The 21,272-nt window shown below is 46.3% G+C and overlaps 1 protein-coding gene and 1 long non-coding RNA gene across 2 annotated transcripts in view; one reads left to right on the plus strand and one right to left on the minus strand.

Moving 5' to 3' along the window:
• Positions 1–13,305, plus strand: part of LOC125753792 (uncharacterized) — a 48,045-nt gene extending 34,740 nt beyond the window's left edge. The window contains exon 3 of the long non-coding RNA XR_007406355.1: positions 13,081–13,305. This is a non-coding gene — a long non-coding RNA (uncharacterized LOC125753792). The remainder of the gene's footprint in view (positions 1–13,080) is intronic.
• CD9 (CD9 molecule) overlaps positions 9,482–21,272 on the minus strand; it is a 31,394-nt gene continuing 19,603 nt past the window's right edge. Inside the window, exons 3-8 of the mRNA XM_025461924.3 lie at positions 14,759–14,856; positions 14,000–14,074; positions 12,216–12,314; positions 11,972–12,061; positions 11,233–11,316; positions 9,482–10,060 (exon numbers count right to left, since the gene is read on the minus strand). Coding sequence (XP_025317709.1) covers positions 9,995–10,060; positions 11,233–11,316; positions 11,972–12,061; positions 12,216–12,314; positions 14,000–14,074; positions 14,759–14,856 — 512 coding nt within the window. The 3' untranslated portion in view covers positions 9,482–9,994. The remainder of the gene's footprint in view (positions 10,061–11,232; positions 11,317–11,971; positions 12,062–12,215; positions 12,315–13,999; positions 14,075–14,758; positions 14,857–21,272) is intronic.

The raw sequence follows: 21,272 nt of genomic DNA on the forward strand, positions 1-21,272 counted from the left end.
ATATCATCTTTACATTTCATCTTCATTCTCTGGTTCATTTAATTACTGATAACTTCTTTAAAGAGGAAGAAAAGTGGACCAAAGAGAGGTTGCTCCTCTTTATTTCCAAACCAAAGCAAGGTAGCTAGGTAAATGCTCTGGCTTCTGTCCAAATGTTAGAACAGTTGTCTGTTGTTGACTCCACTCCTCACTGTTTCACTGGAGTCATGTACTCTTGCTCCTTCTCCCTTCTCTTACTCCCATCCTTTCTCCTCTTTCTCTCTCTCTCTTCCTCTTCCTTCCCCTCCCCTCCACTCTCCCTTCCTTTTTTCTTCCCTTCTTCTTTCCTCCCCACCTCCTCCTTTTCCCTTTACTTCCTCCTCCCCCTTTCTCCCATTGACCTCCTCCTTCTCCACCTTCTTTTCTCTAATGCTTTTTAACAGACTTTGTTTCATGTGTTCCACACTTTTGGCCAGAAGCTTCAAAAATTACACCACCTTTACTGCACTGTAAACAAAGCTATAACTTTACTATCAACCTTGATCAAAGCTGTCTCATCCCATATGTCAAAATCGGTACTCTGGGTGTGCCTGGGTGGTTGAGCATCTGTCTGTCTTCGGCTCAGGTCGTGATCCCAGGGTCTAGGATCGAGTCCTGCATCAGATTCCCCGCAAGGAGCCTGCTTCTGCCTCTGCCTGTGTCTCTGCCTCTCTCTGTATCTCTCATGAATAAAAAAAAAAGAAAAAAAAAAAAAAAGAATCATTACTCTGAAGGTATCCAAATTGGCAAGGAAAAAGATATGATACTGTATATAGAAAACCCTAAAGATTCCACCAAAAAACTACTAGAACTGATAAATTAATTCAGTAAAGTTGTAGGATACAAAATAATGTACAGAAATCTGTTGCATTTCTAATAATAAAGCAGCAGCAGGAAGTGAAATTAAGAAAACAATCCCATTTATGATTGCACCAAAACCAATAAAATAGGTAGGAATAAACTTAACCAAAGAGGTGAAAGACTTGTACTCTGAAAGCTATAAAACATTCATGAAAGAATTTCAAGACGATGCAAAGAAAGGGAAAGACATACCACGTTCATGGGTTGGAAGAACAAATATTGTCAAAATGTCTTTACTACCCAAAGCAATCTACATACAGACTTAATGGGATCCTTATCAAAACATCAACAGTATTTTTCACAGAGCTAGAACAAACAATCCTAAAATTTGTATGAAACCACAAAAGACCTTGAATAGCCAAAGCAATTTGAAAAAGAAAGACGAAACTTCAGGTATCACAAATCCAGGTTCAAGTTATATTACAAAATGGTAATAATTATAACAGGATGGTACTGGCATAAAAATAAACACGTAGATCAATAGAATAGGACAGAAAACACAGAAATAAACCCACAATTATATGGCCAATTAATCTATGACAAAGGAGGAATGAATTTACAATGGGAAAAAGACAAATGGTTTTGGGAAAATTGGATAGCTACATGCAAAAGAATGAAACTGGACCACTTTTTTTTCACCTTACACAAAAATAAATTCAAAATGGATTAAAGACTTAAATGTGACACCTGAAACCATAAAAAATCTAGAAGAGAGCACAGGCAGTAATCTCTCTGACGTTGGCTGTAGCAACATTTTTCTAGATATGTCTTCTGAGGCAAGGGAAATAAAAGCAAAAATAAATTATTGGGACTACATCAAAATAAAAAGCTTCTATGCAGTGAGGGAAGCAATCAACAAAACTAAAAAGCAACTAATGGAATGGGGGAAGAGACTTGCAAATGACATATCCAGTACAGGGTTAGTACCCAAAATATATAAAGAACTGTTACAACAGCCAAAATCCAAATAATCCAATTTAAAAATGGGCAGAAGATATGAACAGGCATCTCCAAAGAAGACATCCAGATGGCCAACAGACTCATGAAAAGGTGCTCAACATCACTCCCCATCAGGGAAATGCAAGTCAAAATTACAATGAGATATCACTTCACGCTTGTCAGAGTAGCTAAAATAAAAAACACAAGAAACAACAAGTAGAAGTAGATGGATCCATAGAAAATGTTTACCTGGCACTGCACTGTGGAATCTTACATCTAATGTATCTTGATGCCTGAGTTGAAACCTCCATGTTATTATCCTGTTACATACACATTAACATTTAAAAATTGTTTTAAATTAATAGACTTTGTAAGAGCAGTTTTAGGTTCACAGTAACATTGACTGGAAAATACAAAGTTCCCAAATACCTCCTCCTCCCCAATACATACAATATAACCTCCCACACCATGAACACATATAACCTTTAACATTGGCATCAATGTGGTACATTTGTCACAACGGATGAACCAATGCTGACATATCGTCATCACCCAAAGGCCATAGTTTACCTTGGGTTACTGTAGCTCACCTTGACATTGTACATTCCATGGGTTTTGACAAATGTATTATGCCATGTATCTACATACACTATCCTTCACTGCCCTAAAAATCCTAAAAATCCACTGTGCTCCACCTATTCATCCTCTCCCCCTTCCTAACCCTTGGCAACCACCGATCTTTTTATTGTCTCCTTAGTTTTGCCTTTTCCAGAATGTCATATAGTTGGAATCACATAGAATGTAGCCTTTTCAGATTAGCTTCTTTCACTTAGCAATATGCATTTAAGGTTCCTCTATGTCTTTTCACAGCTTGGTAGCTCACTTTTTTTTAACACTTTCAATTTTCAAAACATCCTTGTGAGATATGCTTTATCAGCTGCTACTTAAGCATGAAGAAACCAAGGCTCAAGACCATGCTAGTTGAATGCTACACCATAGATCTGTTTCAGTGTCTCCCTCTGAACTTCCCCCATAGCCAAAGGGCTTCTCTAGGCTTGACTGAGCTTTGTGGTCCTGGGCAAGTCACTGCCTCTTTTCTTTGGCCCTCAATGTTAAGAATATAGAATTTGTTAACATTTCTTTGGCCTATGTGTTAAGAATAGAGAATATTCCTCATGTTTCCCTAACTCCCAGGGCAGTGCTAAGGATCAGTTGGACCACCCAAAGTCTGCTATGAGCTCTGTAGGTACCAGTGACTATCCTTGCAGGGTGTGTTGGAATAGCCCCCTGGGTCCCTCACTGCCTTGCTTGGCCAGGGCAGCTCTGGCTCCTAGAGCCCTGCAGCATAGTAGAGATTCTACACTGGGATAAGATCTGATCCTGTCTGCATTGCTACGGGGAAGCAGATGGTTTGGTGAAATCTAATTTAAAAGTGAAGAAATTGAATTAGCTCTCCAGGGGTCTGCTGGCCAATGCTTGAGTAAAAACTATTACATTAGCTTTTCAGGCCTCTCCAAGCCAGCATTAAAACTGAGGGCGGGTGGGGTGGGCTGAGGGGAAGAGGAGAGAACTTAGCTTGGTGGGGTAGAAGTCCTTACCTTCTGATGATCTCTGGCTTGGGACTAACAAACCTGTAGCTACTTCTGCCATTAACTTTCCATGTTCACAGACCCTCTCTGTAACTTCCCTTTTTCAGAGACCCACACATATAATCCTATTTCTCTTGGAGCGTGGTCACACTTGCTTAAGGAGAACATCCTCAATAGGCATTTGACTCTGAGAATTCCATTGCAGATCCCCTTGGGGTAAAGAGGACGAGCAGGGCTCATCCAGGGTGGCTGACCTAGGTATCCTTGAGCCAGTTAGCTCTGATCAGAAAAGTTGTCCCTGGGAGTCTTTTCTGCCTAATAGCCTGTGCTTGGAAGGCCATCCAAAGGGCATCCTGAACATTAACACTACTCCCTTGGCCACAACCATAGAACCAGGGATGGGTGTCTTGACAAGAGATGCCAATGATGATGCTTCTTTCTGGAAGCTTGAATGTGAGATGCAGGGAGAAGCAGAGATGCATATGCAGAGCCATGATGAGCCCATCTCAGGTCTCTGCTAGGTCTGTTGCACTATCCAGGCTAGAAGTGCAGAAATGCAGAAGTTGTGGTTTGGCTGCTGAGCTGTTGAATATCCTTTTAACAAACCCTATTATTTAAGGAATGAGGTGCTCTTTTCCTTGCATCTTGAAGAGCCCAACAATGGCACTGAGTATGGAAAAAATGCAACAGTTTCAGATATCAAATGCTATTTTGAAATATTTGCAGGTTGCCCATGAAAATATTCACGGTTCTATTACTATAATCTTTATGAGAGGTCCACCAGTCCCCCTTTTCCCCCTCCCCGCGAATAACGAAAAGAAAAACACCTACATAGAGAACACTGGTTTCCTGATGGAGGGGCCGAGGGCTGGCAGCACCAAGATGGGCTACTTTGGCATGAACAATATTTTGAGTTAAAAGCAATCAAAACCCAGCAGATTCAGGAAAAGCTCTCCCCCTCCCCCTCAACTGACTGTTTATACCATGAAGTGAACTATTAAACAGAGTCCTCTTTACCTAAGACACTTATCTACATAGGGCAACCTTTGTTTTCCAAACATCTTTCACCTTCCTGGTCTTTCTCCCCTTTGGATCCTCAGACCCTTACCCCTCTCCTTAGCTCATACAAGTATCATGTTGTCTGATGGCATGTCCATGTCTGTGTGGATTCCCTGTATGTCTGCTATTAAATGTGGCTTTCTCCTATTCATCTGTCTCATGTCAATTTAATTCTTAGTCCAGCTGGAAGGACCTTGAAGGGCAAAGGAAATTCTTCTGCCCCAACTCTATTTGCTTGGAGACTTACATTCTGTATACTATCTTAGAGATGGGAGGGATGTAGGAGTTCCTCAAGGCCCCATTGTTGCAGGATTTGGCACACCCCATCTCCAGCTTCTCCTGGAGCCTCCTTCACACTTTGGAGCCCACTACTCTGTTCAACAACCCCAGGTTCTACGGAGTTTTCTTTGTATTAAGCCAACATTTCTTCTCTGTGAATTCTATCCTGAGTTCTCATTGTGGCCTCTGGGACATTATGTCCCTGATCCACCTTACATCCCTTTAGATATTTGAAAACTAAGAGTGTTGTGTTGCTGGTTCCCTCCATCCTACCCAGGTTAGAATCCCTTGGTCCTTCACTCTTCTCTTGGATGGCATGGTTTTAGGCCCCTCCCCAATAAGGTCTCCCTTACCTCCAGGTCTTTGTAGTTGGCTCCCTTACTTTTTGAGGAGATGCCTCAGATTAGAGCAACATATTGCCCTGGGGCCTGACTGCTGCCCCTGTTGTGGTTTTATTATCTCCATCCCTACCTGCCTCTCTGGATGGAACCCATGACAACCTCATCTCACAGTTTTGGCTTCTTTTAAATTTGTGGTGAGCTACATTTCCTTGTCTCTTTTTCATTTTCATTTTTTTTAAGGTTTTATTTATGAGAGACACAGAGAGAGAGAGAGAGGCAGAGACACAGGTAGAGGGAGAAGCAGGCTCCATGCAGGGAGTCCGACGTGGGACTCAATCCCAGGTCTTCAGGATCAGGCCCCGGGCTGAAGGCAGCGCTAAACCGCTGAGCCACTCGAGCTGCCTATATATATATATATATATACATATATATATATATATATATATATTTTTTTTTTTTTAAGATTTTATTTATTTGTGAGAGACATAGAGAGGCAGAGACATAGACAGAGGGAGAGGCAGGCTCCTCGCAGGGAGCCTGATGGGACTTGATCCCAGGACAGGGATTACGCCCTGAGGCAAAGGCAGACGCTCAACTGCTGAGCCACCCAGGTGTCCCCCTGGTCTCTTTTTCAAATGAAATTCTTTCTCCATCCTGCATTTATGTAAGGAGTTCTTCTAATCAAACAGTATGTTCCTGTTAAATTTCTTCCTATGATATTAATCCTGGAGGCACCACTTGGGAAATGTGCAATAAAACTGAAGATGGAACTGGGTTCAAATCTGTATCCAATATGTTAACTGTACAATTTGGGGGCAAATACTTCAAACTTCAAGTCCTCCAACTTTAAAATGGAGTAAAACACAACTCATTTGTCCCTTCCCATCTTCTTCATAGATTGGAATAATTAATACTCATGCTCTCACCATCTTTGTAACTGAGTACTCTTGTGACAGATTTTGGTCCATGATGTACAAATCTAAGTCACCTTCCAGTCTTTTGGGGGAAGCTTTTACATTTTAGATAAAAGGGATACTTGTAGTGAGCATTTTACCTTGTCCCCTATTTCCTGCTGTGAATGTAGAGATGATTGGAGCTGTGGCAGCTACCTTGTGACAGGGGGAGAAGCCAAGAGAATCACAGATGTCATCTTTGCGAGGGCCTAGCTGCTAAATCAACACCTGTGATTGCTTCCAGACTTCATGTATAAAGGAAAAAACCCTATTATCTAGCCAGCCAAACATGTGGTTAACTTATTACTCAGCTACAAGTGTAAGGATGAGGAGCTGTGTTAAAACATATTATGTAGGGATCCCTGGGTGGCGCAGCGGTTTGGCGCCTGCCTTTGGCCCAGGGCGCGATCCTGGAGACCCGGGATCGAATCCCACGTCGGGCTCCCGGTGCATGGAGCCTGCTTCTCCCTCTGCCTATTTCTCTGTCTCTCTCTCTTTCTCTCTCTGTGACTATCATAAATAAATAAAAATTAAAAAAAAACATATTATGTAGACTGCTTGATTTTATTTATTTATTTCTGGTAAGATACATCCTTTGGGTGTCATAATCCATTATTCCAGATCCTGTGATCTCTTTGAACTATAATTCTGTTACTCAGATTACTGGGTATTCTTCAGAGCTTTGTGAAACCTATACTATTCCTATACTAAAAATAATATTTATTTAAATATTTAATTTATTTGTTCATGAGAGACACACAGAGGCAGAGGCAGAGACACAGGCAAAGGGAGAAGCAGATTCCCCAAGATGAGCTTGATGCAGACCTTGATCCCAGGACTGCGGGATCATGACCTGAGCCAAAGGTACTCAACCACTGAGCCACCCAGGTGCCCCATATTCCAAACTATTTATAACACTGACTGGATAGGGCAAAGCAGGGCCACCCACCCAGCAATGGATCTCTCTCCTTATATGGGAGTGCTCACCCAGTTATAGATCTGTCTGATCATGCTATAAGACCACCCATACTACCCCATCCTGTGCCCAAGCAGCTCATGAGATGCTCTTATTTTCAGTGAAAGAAAAATACAGTGCCCTTTGGGAGTGTCCTAATGCACTAGTTAAAACCCCTTCCCCAGGGAAATGGCAGCAGCATGGAAGGAATGCTGGGATGCCTGGGGTCTTGCCTCTACCCTTGTACCTCTCAGCTCCACCCTAGGCAGTCCTTGAAGGGCACCAGGTAAAGTAACAATCTTTAATCACTCTTACTATCCACTTGTTTAGGTTCAAATTTATTGCCTCAGCACTGCCTTTTATTGTTGAACCAAGAAGCCAATACACCCAGCTATGTATCCATTCTTCTGCCCAAGGAGGTGCTTTCTGGACCCGCAGCTATTATTGGTATTGGCAATCTATTACTGCCTTTTTGTGACCTAGAACTTCCTAAGGCCTTTGTTCCAAAAGCCCTTCAGGCCCTGAGAGCTGTGGCCTACTTTGGTTTTGCCTTAGATGCAGAGCTTCAACTAGACTCATCTACCATGAGTCAGGGTGAGCTCATTGGGCTAGACGGAGAACAGCATGGGCCAACTGGCTCTAGTTTTCTTTTCTTTTTTTTTGTAATTTTTATTTATTTATGATAGTCACAGAGAGAGAGAGAGAGAGAGAGGCAGAGACACAGGCAGAGGGAGAAGCAGGCTCCATGCACCGGGAGCCTGATGTGGGATTCGATCCCGGGTCTCCAGGATCGCGCCCTGGGCCAAAGGCAGGTGCCAAACCGCTGCGCCACCCAGGGATCCCTGGCTCTAGTTTTCAATGATCCCTCCTCTTCTGGTCTCAGGTAGTCCATAGGTCAGAGGGTGGCTAACTGTTTATGACAGGCACCCCTCCACTCACCTTCCCACTGAGGAGTCAGGTATAGATATTGTACTGAAAATTGGGACAGATTTCTCCTGAAAATTCAAGTGAGGCTACTGGAGGTTGTCTGTGTAAACTTGGGGGTTGAAGACCAGCCCTTTTTCCAAGCCATGTGAGTAGCAGAGATAAGTGGTCTCTTTGGAGAATAAAACACAGCACTCAGAAGTGCAGAGCTGCAGGGGTTCCTGGTCCATGGTTCTAGCAACTTCCTATGGCTCAACTGTGTTTTCACTCTTGGGTTCCAGGAGATACCACTTGTGTTCTTAAGTTGTCACTTCAGCCAGCCAATTGGCCCATTATTTATGAAAACTGTTTAGACAGGGTACAAACCCGAGGTATTCCTTGATTTAATAGTAGCAATCTGTTATACTCTGACCCCATCCACTCTTTGGCAAAGAGGCAGAGTGGAAAAGCATGTAGATGGGACCTGCTTTTCCTAGAGGGAGCTAGCAGTCATGAACAGGGCAGATATTAGAACTAATCAGGGACTGTGATGCCTGACTTAAGATAGGCTCATTCACACTTTCATAAAAAGAACAGTTGATCTGTTATTTCCATATTAAAACAGTACAATTAGCCCTTAAATGCTCAGATTAATAAGGCTCTTGGGGCCACAGAATAGCAATGTGATGCAAGCATGTTAACCTTGGTTTTCCCCCTTCCTCAGCCTGGAAAGGCAATGGAAGCAGCATTTTGCAGCTCACACAAAACTGTTGCTCTTTTGCGGGCTCATGTCAGCTTCTTCAGCTCCTGGCCAGTGTGTGTTTAACTCCACTCCATAGGGTTCTGGCTTCTGCAGGACCCACATGACCATCAGAGGAACAAGAATTGACACAGATTTGTCTGTCTTCATGGGTGCTAGTTCCGTGCTTGAGTTCTGGCCTATTGCTGTCTCAAACTATATCCTTCTGTCTTTCCCAATGTCTTTCCTGTGGGCTTCAAGTTCCATGGTCAGACGCAAAGACAATTGTCTTAAAGAGACTGCGTTACCACTCTAATGATTGTACAACGTCAAACCCCTGTAGCAAATTACACATATACACATATATAAAATGTAAATTATAATATATACAATATTTAACACGTAATATTCTGCTTCCCTGATCAAATGCTGATAGGTACACCGCCATTTATTCAACCAACAAATATTAATTGATGACAAATACTTATTAAGCACTTTTGATGCGCTAGACATAAGGTTCCAGGTGCTGGGGGTTCAGCAATGAATAAAACAAAGTCCCTGCCATCAGGGAGCTTGCCTTTACTATTGTCTTCCCAAGATACAACCCAATGCTACAAGAAAAAGTCAAGGGCTGGGATCTGGTGTGTATTCTCTATTAACAAATTGTGTGACCTTGGATCAAAATCCCTTCATCTCTCGCTTTCTTCATTAATCTAGTAGGGAGACCAGCTTTCCAATCTATTTCTCATATAAATGCAGTTAGAGCAAATAGCAGTTGGAAGACATCTGAAAAATAAATAGCTCTAAAAAAATAAAGGAAGCAAAAACCAAAAACCAGTCCAGGATATTGTCATCATCATTTATTATGTATCAAATTGTCTTCAACATAAGTTACAACCTGATTAAATTTGATAGACATTTTTTTTATCTATTTAAAGACAAAAAAAAATTCTCTTTATGTACAATATCTCTTGTCTAGAGTCTAGCAAATATAGTACCTTTCATTGCAGGATTTCTGCTTAACATAATCAGCAAAAACAAACAACCAAAAAAATATAAACTAAAGCCAACCAAATCCCCAAATCTCTCAACTAAAAATACCAATATTGAATAAAGCATTAAAAAGACAAACATGGAATAACCTTTTTGTTTAGAAATGCAGAATGAATACTAAGGTTAGTGGCAAAAAAAAAAAAAAAATCAACAAACAAAAACAACACACCAAAAAAACAAAACAAAACAAAAAACCCCAACCCCCCCCAAAAAAATATCCAAAAACACACAAAAAAACAAAACCCCAAGAAAATAACCAACAATCTTTAGGGGTGGACTTTCCTGCTCAGGGGTGCAAGCTGACTCTAGACCATCTCTCGGCTCCTGCGGATAGCACAGCACAGGATCATACTGAAGATCATGCCAAATATCTAGAAGACAGAAAGGGACATGAGGAACAGGGCAGTTTTGCTGAGGGAAGGTTGAGGGAGGAACAATGTGAGTCATTCCGGCCAAGACAAACAGAAAGAATAGTGACCATGCGGCCAGGCACGTTGAAGGGTGCCCAAGTAGGAAAGATGAAGGCTGGGTAATGGGAAGAGTCACTGACTGGTGGGATACGGTGGGTCTGTGGTCACTTGCTCATGTAAACTGCACAAGCCACCTCCCTGAAGACATATCCAGAGTGTGACAAATAAGCTCAGAGCTAATTTAATGCTCACATGCTAGATATTCCAATGATCCACACAGGCTTGTCCTTTGCATCTTTGTGTGCGTCTGTGTTTTATATTCTATTTTAAAAGGTACCGTTAGGTCTTTTACTGTAAGCGGCCTCAAGCTTTTCTTAGGTGTAAATAATCACTCAGAGAGGAAGCAATTTTCACTTTTGGGATAGTCTTACCTGGGCAGAGGGCCAAGTCCCTCACAGGGTTCTTATCACTCCCTCTTGGGGCAAGGAGGTGGGGGTGGTGACCCCAGGGAACCTTGTTTGCCCTTAATGGTTTTGAGGGGCTGATTAGCAGGACATTAAATCATCTGAAGCCTGGAATCTTCCTTCTGGCCATCTACCTTTGGATGCCTTTCAGACTATGGGTATATGTGTGTGTGTGTGTGTGTGTGTATGTGTTTATGTGTGAGAAACAACTCCCACCCATGTAACTTTTACTGAACTACTTTCTCTGGAAAAGAAAAGCAGGCACATAAGGAATACATGTCCTGAAGATTATCCCAGGATAATAACAGGTCTGGGGGATCTATACCCTCGCTACTCAAAGCATGGTCCGTGGACCAGCAGCACCAGCATCACCTGATATTTACCCCTGAACCTTAACAGTTAAGACAATGTGTTCTGGAGATGCACAGAGCTCAAATCCCAGATGCTTCACCCATGAGCTCAGAGGCCCTGATCAACTCAACCTCTCCATCTCTTGACTCCCTACCCTATAAATGAGGAATACCAATAGCTCCCACCTTATAGGTATGAGGAGGATTAAATTAGTTGATAAATGAACTGATTAATTAAAACAGTGCCTGGCCAGAGCGTGTGCTTAATAGATGTTAACTGCTAAGACAATCATTCCCTCCCAACATCCTCAATACTCACCATCACTACGGCAATCCCGATGCCCACCGCACCAATGATGTGGAATTTGTTTTGAAAGACCTCTTTTATGGCCTCAGGGCAGGGCTGAGGGGGGCAAACCAAGACTTAGGTCATATACAGTCCCTGTTCCGGCACATCTCCTCCCTCCCATAGTACCTGTTTCACATAAGGAGCACCAGGAGTCCCAGAGAAAGGGCTAGGGACAGGAGTGCCCAAGCGTGCTGGCTGGGGGATGGAAAGGAGAAGTGAGGGACACGGAAGTGGGTATCTAAAGTCTGGGTAAGAAATAAGGGAAGCAAGGAGAGTAAGCCCCTGCTTTGGGGTCTAGCTCTTATCAGGCCATTGGGTTATTTCCTATTATTCTGGAGTCTGGACATTAGCTCTAGCTTACAATCATGAGCTATTTGTACGTCTAAAAAGTGAGACTCCAGAATTCAGAGCACACCCGTCCTGATGGCTTGAGGGCTGGGGGACATGGAACAGAAGGAAGCAGTGGGCACTGAAGGCAGCCCAAGCACTTTGTTATTTCCCTGGTCTGGTCCTTGTTTTGCTGCCCTTGGGGAAACAGAGGCCTCCGGGCTGGGAAGCAAAGAGATGGCTACCGTGGGGCCTGTTCATAGGTAAGCAAAGTACTTCTGAAGCCCTCAGAAGCCTGTCGTCCCAGAACAAGAGGGTAAGATTTCACCTCAACTCTTGTGGGACTTGTCCAGAGCAAGTGGGCAGGGGCACGAGAGTTTACCTTCACTGTGATGGATGACAGCACATCCTTTTGGGGGCAGATGTCGGAGATAAACTGTTCCACTCCACCAACCAAACCACAGCAGTTCAACTGCAGAGGGAAGGGCAGGGATGGGAGGAAACAAATGAATAAAACAGATGACTGGGACAGACATGGACATGCCTGGCACACCAAGTATAACCTGTGTGCCCGCGCGTCCCAAAGGAAGGCCAGCAGGGTGGGAGTGTTTGGGAGGGTGACGTACCGCGTAGTGGATGGCCTTCAGGGTGTCCCGTTGGGGCTCGTCCTTGGACTTCAGCTTGCTGTAGGTGTCCTTGTAAAACTCCTGGACTTCCTTAATCACCTATGATGGACAGACAAGAGAGGGGCAGATGTGATTTTCTTAAACAAATAAATGTCACCTGTTCCATCTGGTGCGTACTCAGCCAACAGATTCCTGTGCTCAAAAAACATCATGGAGCAGACTGAAGCCACCAGACTGGTCAGGCCCCTCCCAGCGCCCCCGGGACTTTCTCGTCTCCACCCACATCCCTAGGAACCACTCTGACCATATTCCCTTCCTTTACACCTCTGGCTGGTCTCTTCCACCCAACATGGCTCCTTCCCATCTACTTGTGAACAAAATGGACTCTCCTCCATCTAAGCAGTAGTAACACCACCACCACCACCACTAAAATCCTACTTCTGACCCAGCTAGTTTCTCAGGGTTCCATCCTCTCTTCTTCACTTAGAGGCTGTGTGACTTTTGGCAAATTACCAGACCTCTCTGTACCTCTGTTTCTGCATATGTAAACTGGAAATTACAGCAGTCTGTGCCTCACAGGTGACTGTAAGGATTTACAGGAAATATTGCATGTTAAGCTCTTAGCACAGTGCCTGGTACAGAGTAAATTTGGAATAAGTATTAGCTACCAAAATATGACGGACAATTGTTCTGCATTTGGGTACCTGTGTGCAACCTGGTTTAACAAACTCCTGTCCCTTGCCCCCAATTAACTGACCAACATCCATAATCTCTCTTTCAGCAGGCTTCCACTAGCATCTATTCCTATGTCTACAGCTCCAGCATTTATATCTGAATAGTTAAAAATCTCTTTCTTTCTCAACAGGGTTCCTGAATCTAGACTCCCTGCACTCCCTACTGCCGAACATGCCAAGATAGCCCTTCCTAAAACACTCTTCTGACGGCCCATCCTGGCCCACAACTCTTCAGTGGCTCCCTGTGGCAGCCCACATTCAGCTGTCTTTAAAGTACGCACTCCCTGCTCAGTGGGGAACTACTTCTCCTTTTCCCTTTGCCACCTGCCCCCTGCTCATGCTCACATGCTCTCTCAAATAAGTAAAATCTTAAAAATAAATAAATAAATAAATAAATAAAGTATTCAGTCTCCCACCAACTTTCCTCCTGAAATCCTATCTGCTATCCATGGTGTAGGTCAATGCCTGCTTCTCTAGGAGGCCAGAAGAGATTTCCCTTTAGCATGCCACCTTCTTAGACCTCATGGAATTTCTGGATATAAAGGACTTTTTTTTTTTTAATAAAGGACTTTTATGACACTCATCAAAAGCATAGCTTTCTCCCACAGGTAGGTGGCAGTTTTTAAAGCAGGGATCACAGCTTGCCCATCTGTGGACCTACATGGGGGTCTGGCCAGCACTCAGCTTGCGGTGGCTTATACTCATAGACGAGGTGAAGCAACAGGGTCCAGCCCACACTAAGCCATCCTTCCAGAGGAGATGGGGGCAGAGCTGCTGAGGTGTGAGACAGGCCCAGTGAATGTTTCCTGAACACCTACTATGCACCAGCACCACTCAGGAAACCGGAAGCAGTGCTCGGCACAACACCCACCTCCCCTGTCCCTGGGGGAGCTCATGTGGGAATGTGGTGAAGTAAGAGGAACGTTTGATGGATGCAAGCTGAGTGGCCCAGAGTGGCCAGCTGGGACACCCTACCACCCTCATCACTCCCACCTCCCCAATTCCCAAAACTGTTGATCACTCCCAAGAGATCTCATGGGAGAAACCTACCTCATCTTTGTGGGAATATCCCCAGATGGCTGCAGCTATCTCGATCGCAAATATCACCAAGAGGAAGCCAAAGAACTAGAAGGCAAAGAAGGGGTGGGATGAAGAGAAATCCCAGTCAGCCAATGAGAGCAACCACATGGTATTCTGGAGACCAAAGAACAAGTCTCGGGGCGGGGGGTGGGGTGGGGTATGGCATCTGGTGACACAAATGAGCAGCCTGGCAGGGACGAGGAAGATGTTCACAGGACTGTGAGCATTACGCCAAGGTGAGGAGTGATAGCGGTAATAGGAAGAGATTCCTCAGGAGGAAAGAAAAGGGCATGGCCGACCCCAAAATTGCTATATCTTGGGTGTTAATTACGAGTCAGTGACAAAATGCCATTGCTCACTCACAAAAGCCATAGGGAGCTGAGGAAACAAAGGGAATACACTTTGGAATTCAAAGAAAATCACAGCAAATTTTAAAATAAGAGAAGGCAAAGGTACCTGTGGATTCAGGGAAATAAAGCAAATGTGGTCCTCGAAAGAGGGGAAAATAAAGTCCTGGCATTTAGTCGCCTACGGAAGGGATAAGACAGAGGCAGCTCCAGAAAGGAAGAGGAGCAAGGCCTCACTGCAGGGGAGAAGCTGAGGAGAGCTCAAGCCCTCAGGGTACCCTCCTTCACCCCACCCCACCCCACCCCACCCCTCCTGTTCTGTGAGATCTCGGGCCTGAGGCCTGGGGTCAGAGTGGCTGAGGGGGGTGGAAGGGGTACTCACCAACCCCAGCATGCACTGGGACTCTTGCACGGCCCCACAGCAGCCCAGGAAACCCACCAGCATCATGAGGGCACCGGCTCCAATCAGAATATAAACTCCTGAGGGGAGAGGACAGAGGGCAAGGCATGGAGTCATTGTGTGGAAGCCCGGATAGGACCTGGAATTCCTTTTCCCCTTCTGTGAGAACCTGTGTCGCACCCCCATCCTTATTGCCCCTCTCTCAGGGAAAAAGTGTCTTATCCCGACAAACAGCCTCCTCCACATCTGCTCTTAGGTCTCCTTCCCAACGATCTCTCTTCTAGGACCCCACCGCATCAAGCCCTCATTCCTATTTTACCCACGCCTTCCTAGAAGGTGCTCATGACCCCCTATCCAGGAAAAAGAGATCCACGCAAATCCCCAGATCTCATGCAGGACACAAACTGATCCAGTCTGTCAGATGTTTCCAGCAACACGAATCCACTGACACTAATTAAAATAGACCCTCCAAACTGGGGCTAACTTCCTGGGACACTGATGAGCCTCCTGCTGGCCTCTACTCAACAGAAGACTCTGTCAGGGGCACCTGGGTGGCTCTGTGGTTGAACAGTCTTGCCTTTGGCTCAGGGCTTCTGGGATTGAGTCCCACATCGGGCTCCCTGAGGGGGGCCTACTTCTCCCTCTGCCTGTGTCTCTGCCTCTCTCTCTGTGTCTCTCATGAATAAGTAAATAAATAAAACTTAAAAAAAAAAAAAAAAGAAGAAGAAGATGACTCTGTCAGAGCAAGTTTTCAGTAGGAAGGGGTAGTACACCATGCTCAGGATGGGCCAGCTCTGTCTCACTCCCGGGAGGGATGCTTCCCTGCCCCGCTTGCAGTGAGTGAGTAGGTGAGTGAGTACTTGCTCCAGTGCAGAGAACTCAAGCCTGGTGTCAGAAGACCATTGCTTTGATCTCAACTCTGTGACTAAGAGCTGTGTGATCCTGGTAAGATGGCTTTCCCCCTCTGGGCCTTGGTGGTCTCTTTATCAGTAAAATGGGAGCTTGGTGGCTAGAAATTTTAAAGCATCCCATAAAGGGCACTGAAGGGATCTTAAAGTTGCGATTCATTTTGATTAGTTTCCTCCAGGAGGGAGGGTGAAAAGGCTCTGCCTTTAAAGGGAGGGTGAGTACACTGTTCCGAAATCCTCAATCTGAGTGACTGAGGGGGAGGTGGTGGTGAGAAGGGCAGTGACTGCTGCCTAGGCCCCACTCGATGTCAAACCCTGGAGGGGAACACGTAGAGCCTGGCCCTCGTCATTCCATCATCACCCCCCAGGGAATACCCAGAGGGGCCCGCCTTGTGGTTGTATTCTTGAGAAGCCACAGCTGTCCTGCTCCCCAGCACTCAAGCCCCGTGGGGAACCTGGCAGAGAAGCCCTGAGCCTCCCTATGTTGCAGGCGTGTTCTGTTCAACCCTGGGAAGGGGGGCTCCTGTCATTTGTCGGAGAGCATGTCCCTGTCACATGGCTGAGAGCATGTCCTGGTCTGAGAGCAGCTCTGTGACCCTGGGAAAGACACTTCATCTCTCTGTGTGATAATTTTCTATCTGCATAATGGGGATGGTGACGATGCCTGCCTTAGGCGTCTGCCTTAGGCATCGTCGTGAAGACTAAGGGATAGGACCCAAACGTGCACAACAAATGCTAGCTGCTGTTAATCTGAATAATACGGAGGATGGATGACAAGCATTCAGAGCCACAGTGATGCATTTTTATATACTTGCTGATCCCTCCCCCTATCAACTGGGCCTGGGGAGACTTCCCTGAAGTGCAAGCTGAAATGGGGAGTGTCTGTGATGTTTCCACACAATGCACAACAGGATAGTGTGCAGTGAGAACCTTGGCAGGTGCTACAGTGACTTCACTGTGCCACATCTGCACCCCCAGTCCAGAGCCGGGGCTTTGCAGGCAACAAACTCTGTGGCCCGCCTGCAGCTGAGGCTCACGGGCAGCCCGAGCAGAGCGCACACAAGGGAGCATTTGTGTCTCTCTCCTTTCCCCCCACATCTGTCGTGATGTCAAGTCACGTGGGCTTTCTGGCAAACCCCTATGCTGTATGAATATGGGTATTGTTCTCGTGCATGCCTGGCCCAGATTGGGCAAGGGGACAAATGGAGGTTGTCCCCAAGTCAAGTCCTATCCTCCGGGGCCGTCCAATACTGCAGGGCCTCAGGTGGGACTCGGGTGGGCAGTGCAGCCCTATGCACTGCACAGGTGCTGGAGGGGCAGCCCCACTTGGCTCCAGGCTCTGCCACAGGGACGCTGGCCAGCCGCGGCAGTCAGGTGGCCCCGGTTTCTCCCCATCTCATCGGGGCAAGACAACGAAGGATGAGGTCACTCCTTTGAGCTCCATAGCAGGCGCTAAATAAATAGGAGGTATTAAGAGATCAAAAGGATTTACAAACACATGGAATTGAGTCGAGTAGGAATGAACAGACAGACATGTTTTCTGTAAGTCCAGACCTCGGCTCATAAGCCAGGACAGCCCTAGCAGAAGGCAGGGGAGCTGGGTCAGCAGCAGTAGTAAGCTACTAAAGGAAAAAACATTTCCCATGCACAGAGAGAGAGAGAGAGAGATTCTCCTCCTTATGGACATCTTGATTAATGGTAATTATTCATTCTTGGGCTCAGCAGATGAAGATTGTAGGACAATGGTTGTTGGTTTTAAATCTTGCTTCATGGGATCCCTGGGTGGCGCAGCGGTTTGGCGCCTGCCTTTGGCCCAGGGCACGATCCTGGAGACCCGGGATCGAATCCCACGTCGGGCTCCCGGTGCATGGAGCCTGCTTCTCCCTCTGCCTGTGTCTCTGCCTCTCTGTCTCTCTCTGTGTGACTATCATGAATAAATAAATAAAATCTTTAAAAAAAAAAAAAAATCTTGCTTCAGTAGGGCGCCTGGGTGGCTCAGTCGGTTAAGCAAAGCATGACCCCCTTTGGCTCAGGTCATGATCCTGAGGGCCTGGGAACGAGCCCCACATGGAGCTCCTTGCTCAGTGGGGAGTCTGTTTCTCCTTCTCCCTCTGCTGCTCCCCCTGCTTGTTTTCTCTTGCTCTGTCAAATAAATGAATACAATCTTAAAAAAATAAAATAAAATAAATCTTGCTCAGGTAGCTGCAGATCTGGGGTGTCTTGGCTTCACTCTTTCCAGTTGGAGATGAAGGTAAGCTATTCCCTGGCAGCTGTTTACAGGGATCTGAGCAGTGGCCATCAAGCCAGAGGGCAGCTCATCTGCAAGCAGCCCCCCTGGAAGCCATGGAAGCACTGGCGGGCCTGACTGCATCTTAGCAGGGTCATGCAGGCCTTCCCTCTGGAAAGGCTCCTCCAGCCTACATCCTGAGCTTGTTAGCAAAGGCTGGCAATGATAAATGACAAAGCGTTCCCCTTTATAAAACAAGTGAATGTTAGCTTTCTGTCTGACTCATGGAAAAAGTTATTCGTCACGGAGCCTTCTCTGGGATTACTGTATTAATTTGCTTAAGGGCCTGTTTATTCTTTTTTCAGGCTGACATTATAGGCCTAGGCAGAGAAGAAAAGCCTTTGGTGGAGCAGAAGCATATGCCAGGGTGTCCTTTATACACAAAACTGAGCATTCTTTTCACTGGTGCATCAGGCAGGGCTTTGGGCTTCAGCTCCAGAGTGATACATCCGCCTCGTGTCACCATCTCAGCCCCATCTTGCAACTTACAAGAATTTATTGTCTCCAAAATACTCAATCAAGGGCTCAGAGGAACCCTGCGCCGTTCTCCTGTGGCTCTCTCTTGGTCCGGCTCCCTCCCATCGATGGCTGTTCCCACTAACAAGCACCACGGGTGGACTCGAGTTTGCCTAGCATGGTACTCTTCTGTCTCAGAGAGGTGTAAGTGTGTAAGCTCTGTCAGTGTCAGGATGGGGAGAACTGGGCACTGAGCAAATAAACAGGCTGCCCTAGGCCACAAGCTCGCTGAGGGCAAAAGCCATGTATCCTAGAAATTACCAGGCACCTTGTCATAAAAAGAGGGATAGTCCTAGGGAGGGGTGGACATGCCTGACTTCTGGCTGGAGCCCCCAGATGCCCTCACTCGGTGGCTATGGTTCTGGAAGGACACCAAGGAGTTAAGAAGGGCTGCTGGCCTGGGACCAAGAAAATGAAGTTCCCCAACATGTTTGTGGCCTGGGATTATGGATACTGCTGATGGGCTGAATCTCCCAGGGCCTGAATTGGAGAAGGCCCATATAAGGCTGTCAGCTGTTCTGGATTCACTAGCGACTGTTCTGAATGTTGGAAAAGTTTCTTTTTTTTCACTTGCTTCTTCTGCCTGGTTATGCATTCTTTCTCTATTTTAAAAGCCATCACCCCCTCTGGAGAAAAGACACCCCTGGGTCTTTCAAGTTTTCTGAAGGGTCAGTTGTGTGGTCAGGCTGGCCTGTGGGCTGCCCTGCAGGTGGTTAGGGCCCCAGTGCAAGGTACGGTCACCCCATGATACCCAGAGTATCAGCAGGGGCGGGGCTGGAACCCTGCCAGAGGAGGGGCCACAGGCCAGTACAAAGGCTGGTGTCACAGCTCAAGGGGGAAGGGGATACAGAGAATGAAGCCTCCTTGGCCCTTTGCCCATGAATGACGATGATTCACTTTCCCAGCGCACTCAGTGAAGTGCATGGCCCAGCCACACCCAAGTGGTCACTTGTTGACTGATGCTCTAGTGTCACTTGCATTGCCCTACTTTGCTGGGGCTTCTGCAAGCAGAACAGTCTCCAAAGCTAAGCCCTTTCCTAGGGAAGTGGAGTGTCAATGTTCCTCTGTTAGAGCTAAGGGGACAGTGGCCACTGGTCACTTTGGGTGGGACCACTGGCCATTGTGCATCCTGTGATTCCCAGAGGCAGGCTGTGGCTCTTTAACCACCGTGCTCATCACTTTCCTGCCACCTTGCAGGACTTCCCCACCTGTCATCGGCCAGCTAGGGCCACCAGTGCTGGGGGCTCCTTCCCCTAACTACAATTTGGGTGAGGTCAAAGGCCAAAGGAGCCTCCTCCCTGACCCTGCCCACTCCCAACCCCCAATGGGGAACATCCAGTCAGCGGAGATAGTTTCTCTTCCTACGTGGGGAGTGGAGTCCTCCCCACAATCTAGCATGGATAATCCGAGAAGCAGCTTTCATAGGCCTGGGTTCAAATCCCAGCCCTGTCTCTTGCCAGGTATGAAATCGGGCAAGTTCTTTAACTTTTAAGCCTTCATTTCTTCGAATATAAGATGGGAATCATTCCATGTACCCTAAAGAATTATGAGGATTATATCACATAACAATATGTGTGAGACAGTGAGTTACACACAAAGAAGACCCTTCCTCATGATTCCTCCACTCGCCAATGAGGTTCTTGCCTCCTACATCTAAAAACATGGGGAATTGGCCAGGGTCCTAGAAAACAAAAGATAGAAGCTGGTCTGTTGGCATGGGTGCAGCCAGGCACCTTGTGGAGAACTATGGCAGGTGGAGCAGGAGGCCTGGCTCTTCCCAGGGCACCCGGCCCTGACCACTGCCACTCGAGTCCACACTCCTGCACAGATCTACTCTCCTCTCTCCTCCAGATGGTTCACAGCTCCCCCTCAGCACAGCACCCTTATGCTGCTCCCTGTGCATAGGGCAGCATTCCAGGCCCTCGTTGCTACAGCCCTGCAAAAATGCTGTTGCTAAAACAAGTCAGGGCACGCTGGAAACCTGCTCTCTAAAAACTTCATGCGTGCATGCTTGTGTGTGTGTGTGTGCGCGTGTGTGTGTGTGTGTGTGTCTGTTTTTTTCAAAAAACATGCTTGTGTTTTTTTCCCCTCACTTTCTTTCTGGAAATAGAGGGACACACCCTAAAAAAACACCCCAAAACAATAGCAACAGGCAGCACAAGCAGGGAAACTTCCACAGGGCCTAGGCGCATGCAGCCAAGGCAGCCAAGAGGGCTAACGCAGGCCCGCAGGCCTGGCTTAAGTGGCCTCTGGGAGGCGGGTAGGGGGTCTGTGCGCCTGCCAGCCGCTGTGTCCTTCCAGAAGGCCTGGGGGAGGACTCTCTCTAGACTGTACTCTCCAACTTTTCCTTTTCTTTTCTTTTTTTTTTTTAAATAACTTCTTTGGTGCGTAGGAAGGAAGTAACCAAACTTACACTTTGAGCTGATGACAAGGCAACATCATCCTAAAAATAGGGGTCTGCTCGTTTCTCGTAAATGAAATGTTTCCTGTCCCCAAAACAGAAAAGACAGCTACGGATTTTGTGAGTTGACTAGAAACTGAGGAATTGCATTTGGTGAGCCTTGGAGGAGAGTGGAAAGGACAGAATAATTCTAGAAAAGATAAAAAGATGCCCAGGAGCCACTTGTAAGCTGCTAAATCTATTTGTATTTAAGTTGGAAACATTTGCCCTAAAGCAAAAGCACCCTGGAAAACAAACAAATAAGACCAAATACCCAAGGCAGTTACCAGCCCAGGGGTCTGCTGGGCTGGCATCTCTGCCAGTCTCTTCTTCCTTTTGACGGTT

This window comes from Canis lupus, chromosome 27 (assembly GCF_003254725.2).
Source record: "Canis lupus dingo isolate Sandy chromosome 27, ASM325472v2, whole genome shotgun sequence".
NCBI lineage: Eukaryota > Metazoa > Chordata > Mammalia > Carnivora > Canidae > Canis > Canis lupus.